Here is a 5590-nt window from a genome sequence, read left to right as displayed (position 1 = left end):
TGTTTAGTTCAGTTTTCATAACAATTTGGTCAAAACATTTTATTATTGTTATTTTTGTTATTATTATTATTATTACTATTATTAATATTTGTTTGTTTTTTGTTTGTTTGTATAACAGGTTTCCCGCCTCCTCAGTACCTCTACACCGTACAGCGTAGAATATTACTATTATTATTGTTTGTTTGTTTTTCCCGCCTCCTCAGTACCTCTACACCTTACAGCGTAGAGTAAAACGTGAGTACAGTAGACCAGAACGTGGGTACAGTGGAGTAGAACGTGAAAACAGTAGAGTAGAACGTGAGTACAGTAGAGTAGAACGTGTGTACAGTAGAGTAAAAAGTGGGTACAGTGGAGTGAAACGTGAGTACAGTGAAGTAAACCGTGGGTACAGTGGAATAAAACGTGTGTACAGTAGAGTAAACCGTGAGAGCAGTTAGAGTAAAACATGAGTACAGTAGAGTAAAAAGTGAGTACAGTGGAGTAAGCCTTGATTACAGTAGAGAAAATCGTGAGTACAGTGGAATTAAACTTGTGTACAGTAAACCGTGAGTACAGTGGAGAAAAACGTGAGAGCAGTTAGAGTAAAACATGACTACAGTAAAGTAAAAAGTGAGTACAGTGGATTAAACCGTGAGTACAGTGGAGTAAACCGTGAGTACAGTGCAGTAAATTGCTGAGGTTGAGTGTGTGTTGTTCCACCATGCTTGAGATGGACAGTATTCGGGATGGTGTAACTACTCTCTCTCTCTGTCTGTCTGTCTGTCTGTCTGTCTCCATCAGTAAACATCAGGCCGCGGGACCTGGTGACTTTATGAAGAGGGAGACTGACAAATGGATTTGATCTTGAACTTCAGCCTCGGGCTCTGCACATTCTCCACTTGTCCCTAAACTCTGGACCTTAAATAAGGCCCCAAAACCCCAAATGCACCAAATATATATTAAGTTTTTTATACTCAGTATCCATACCGGGTTTTTTTTTCTCTAAAACGTTTGTGCATTAAATGATTCTAACCCTCGACTCGAAACCAAATGAAACCCGACGCGTGACGTGATCATAAAATAATTCCACGTCACGTCTCTGGACTGCCGGTTGCCACGGTCCGCGGCGGGAAATGGCGGAACGACGCACCACTAATTAACGCGAATTAACAATTCCCAGGGCGCGGACGAGAAGAATCGAAAATGCAATATTTTTTTTAAAGGAATTTAATTTTTTTTTGCATATAAGACTGTTCAAGTAGAGGTTGCCATGTTGGTTTAAAAAAACAATCCAACTAAAATATTATTTTTTATCATTATTATTATTATTCGTTTTATTTGCTCTGGGACGTGACGTAAAAAAACACTGATAATTACGGCCTGTTTATTCGTCTGAATTCTCGTGAAAGCCGCCATGATGCAGGTGGGACTTCACGGTGTGTGTGGAGGGGGGGGTGCAGCTCGACAAAAATCTCTGAAAACAAAACGACAAACGCGAAAAGAATCAATCCCTCTCCGCGCCTTCGCCATCCTCGTCCTCGGCGAGATCTCAGGCCGCTGACCCCGCGTCCCCCCCTTCTTTTTTATTCTTTCCTGACCCTGTCCGCCATCCATCTCCCCGTCTAACGCCACGCCACTTTATTAATGAGGAGAGGATCGACGTGAATAAAGCTGCTGATGACCGAAGTTGGCACCGACATCATAAGCACAGAGCAGGTCGGACAAAACACGCCACGCAGGGACAAAAAAAGGAACGGGTTCAAATGGCCTGAAACCATGTATTATTTCTCCACTCGTCAAGCAGCGACCCGGTTCGGTCCATTTAGGACCAAATTAGGCGAAGTAAGCAGGACCAACGGCAGGCCGTCCTGATCCTCATCATCATACACGTTATTCATCATAAGAGCGGGAAATAGGTTTTACTTTGTGGCAGTGGAAGTGAGAGATTTTTATTTTTAATAAAAGTAAAGTATAAATCGAAACGCAATGAGACGGCAGACTGCGGCCTGGGAGAGCATGTTTGTATTAATATTATTTCTTAAAGAAAAATATAAAGGTATTTCTCCGTCAAACAAGAAACTTCCATTGCCTAAAAATCTATATTTTTTTTTAAATGGCGATCAGAGCGACTGCAGGTTTGTGTCCCTGAATCACAAAACACAAGACGAAATGTATTCCTGACGAATTGCGTCAGATTTAAATACACGAAATTCGGGATGATGTTCAAACGCTGCAGGAGCGTCAGCGGCACGTACGGAATGCCACGTCGGTACACACACACACACACACACACACACACAAACACACACAAACACACGTGCCCCTGCACAACAACCGTGGTCACCGGCCACCAAACGCGCGACAAGCGACGCGACTTTCAGCCAGTGTGTGTGTGTGTGTGTGTGTGTGTGTGCTCTGCCGGCCTGTTGACAGAATCATTAATGTTAATTCAAGAGAAAATATTGCAAAAAAAAAAAAATACTATATATATATGCATATATTTTTGTAAAATGTTTATACGTATTGTCGTTACTATTTTTAAACACTCAGTAATCGAATTTGCATAATCAGATTTCCGCAGGAAGTCGGTACTGCAGCGCCGACGCGACGCGTTGTTTTCCCACAACAAGGGAAATATTAATTAGGCTTAATTAGCGACGTCGTGACGCAGCACGTCGGGCGGACGCGACTACCGAACCCCGGCGGGGCTCGAGTCTGCCGGAATAATGTCGGACGGTGTCGAAATTCTGCCAATTCGAACCCTTTCCCTTTTCCCTCTGTCTCTGTTTGTCGCGTTCAGGTTCCTCTAAACAAACCAGGCGCAGGTCTAACTCCAAGAAAATGGTCATTTATTAAAGAAACAATGCACTTCTTCCAGAATACTTTTTTTTTTTTCAACAAAAGGAGAAAAATTCGAAAGATTACGGCGATATACAAGTTACGTTCCTTGCTATAGCGGAACGCGGCTGAACAGTTAAGGCAGTTCCATTTTTAGAAACACTTTTTCTCGGTGTTTGGTCCTCAAGATCCGACTACAATTTAGAAATAAATTACTATATGCAATTTACAGGTAATAACAAGTCCACGGACGTATGGCGTTACTTTACTTTAACATAGAGCTCAGGGAGGAACAAAATAAAATAAAATTTAAAAAAGCAAAAACCAAAAGAACGACTTACGTGTTATTTTGCAGTAACACTGTCCTTTACAAACCAAGCTCATGTGTGTGTTTTTCTCACTCTCGTGTGTGTTCTGTTTCGTTTAGTCCATGGGTTGGGTGGGTGTGACGCTTCTCTGGGTTTTTTTTTTTTTTACTGAAGAATATTTTAAAAAAAGAAGAAGAAGAAAACAGAAGGGGCAAAAAAAATAATAAAGGATTTTAAAAATATATATATATATTTTGGTCAGAACTTGCTGCAGTCGTAGACGAAAGCCCCGGATGTGCGGTAAATGGACTGGCCCGGGGGGAACGACATTTGACAGCTGCTGTTATTCCCGTTCACCGGAGAGTTGTTCAGGCCGATCCGCTGCGACTCGAACATCTCCCGCACCGAGTGGAAGTTCTGCTGCTGCCCGGGGTAGGCGGCCCCGAGGTGGCCCAGGTCCCCGGCCTGGTTCAGGTACCACGAAGCCAGGCGCCCTTGGTGCGGATGGTGGCCCTCCTGGTTGCCGTGGCCGAGCGAGGAGGACGTGGTCGTGGTGATGGAGTAGTCGGGCAGAGACTCGTCCACCGTGGTGGCGGACCTGTCCCCCGCGTAAAGGCTCATGGCCTGCATGTTACAATGGTAGGTCGCGTTGGAGGTAGTGGAGATGGAGTTCTGGCTGCACGGCGAGCTGTACACGGACGTCTGGTTGGGCGAGTAGCTGAGGGACAGGGACGGGGTGATGCCCGTCCTGGACGAGGCGATGAGCTCGCCGGCTCCTTGCGGGGATCCGCGGAGGGAGGTCATGATGTTGTCCACGCTGAAGCCCTGCTGCTGCTGCTGCTGGTGCTGCTGGTGCTGCTGCTGGTGGTGCTGCTGGTGCTGGTGGTCCGAGCTGTCCAGGGCGACGGAGCGGTTGGACGGGACGCTGTGCGGGCTGCCGCTGGACGCGCTGCCGCTGCTGTCGGGGCTCTCGATCTTGGGCACCGCGCCGAGGGCGGGCGAGGCGGCCTGCGGCGGCGTCGCCGTGCCGTTCTCCGTCTTGATGTCCTGGATGCGCACCGGCTGCGCGCCCGGAGCGCCCGGCTCCTGCTCCCGGCCCGGCGGCTGCGTCTGCGCCTGCGGCGGCTGCGCCTGCGGCGGCTGCGCCTGCGGCGCCTGGCGGCCCGACGCCTCCTTGGTCTGCCGGTCCTCTTTGTCCTTCAGCGCGTCCTTCTTTTTAAAGCGCCGCCGCCTCCTCAGGAAGCTGCCGTTCTCGAACATGTTGTACGAGTCCGGGTCCAGGGTCCAGTAGCTGCCCTTCCCGGGCTTCTTGTCGTCGCGGGGCACCTTCACGAAGCACTCGTTCAGCGACAAGTTGTGCCTGATGCTGTTCTGCCAGCCCTGCTTGTTGTCCCGGTAGAAGGGGAACCTCTCCATGATGAACTGGTAAATCCCGTTCAGGGTCACCTTCTTGTCCGGGGAGTTCTGGATGGCCATGGTGATGAGCGCGATGTAGCTGTACGGCGGCTTCACCATGTCCTTGGGCTGCGGCTGCGGCGTGTACGGTCCGTACGCCCGGGCCATGCTGGCGGGGTACTGGTCGTGGGCCGCGTGGGAGTACATGCTCATGGGCGCCGGCATGCCCGCGTAGCCCCCGCCGGCGGCGGCGGCGGCGCGGTAGTAGCCCTGCTCGCCGCCGATGTAGGGCACGACGCCCAGGGAGTTGGGGCTGGAGACGGAGTATCGCGCCTGCATGTCTGCTGGAGAGGGGTCGGGGCGACGCGGCTTTTCCGTGCTGCGCGGGGTCCGCGTCAGATTACGCGCTCGGCTTGACGCAAAGTCGCCCTGCTCCGCTCGGCCGAAGCGCGCATTTGGAAAAAGTCGCGAACTCTGCGCGACCAGAGGGGCTTTTTTTTCCCTCCTGCGCACCTCGTTTCTCTCTCTCTCTCTCTCTCTCTCTCTCCCCCTCCCTGCTTTTCCTCCCTCCTTCCTCCTCCTCCGGCCGGGCTCCTCCCCCCGAACGCGCGCGCGCGCGCGCGCACCGTCCAATGGGAGGGCGCGCAACGCGGGAGCGAGCGGCCGGGCGACGCTTTCGGGTCCCGGCCACACACGCGGCCTCGGAGGCTCGGACCGGTCCCCCTTCCACGAGGTCCACCCCGTCACGCACTAAAAAAAAAATGCAATAAATAAAAACACTCACACGCAAATATATAAAAAATAATAATAAGATGGAGAAAGCACGCGTGGAATGAAGCGATGGCTATTTATATTTTTAAAAGATAAAGTATTCGACAATTAATTTTTTTTTTCTTTTTTCCTGTCGTTTCGATGTGACACAGGAGCTGATTCCACGGAACAAATGGTCCGGAATGACATCAAACCCGCTCGGGCTCGTAAGCGCTCCGGCAACGTTTGGCGAACGTTTTGCATAAAGCGGCCGACTGAGCAAAAATAATAATCAGCGTAACGACGCGCATCTCGCACCT

At 50.1% G+C, this 5590-nt stretch overlaps 1 protein-coding gene across 1 annotated transcript; it reads right to left on the bottom strand.

The window, feature by feature from the left end:
- Nucleotides 1–2811: 2811 nt before the first annotated feature.
- Nucleotides 2812–5038, bottom strand: foxc1a (forkhead box C1a). Its single transcript, XM_028977500.1, has one exon. The coding sequence runs from the start codon at nucleotides 4857–4859 to the stop codon at nucleotides 3384–3386; it is 1476 nt and encodes a 491-aa protein (XP_028833333.1). The 5' UTR covers nucleotides 4860–5038; the 3' UTR covers nucleotides 2812–3383.
- Nucleotides 5039–5590: the final 552 nt, after the last annotated feature.

Source organism: Denticeps clupeoides, chromosome 4, assembly GCF_900700375.1.
Source record: "Denticeps clupeoides chromosome 4, fDenClu1.1, whole genome shotgun sequence".
Taxonomy (NCBI): Eukaryota; Metazoa; Chordata; class Actinopteri; order Clupeiformes; family Denticipitidae; genus Denticeps; species Denticeps clupeoides.
Note: the sequence above shows the minus strand (reverse complement) of the source record. Positions and strands in the feature narration are given on the sequence as shown.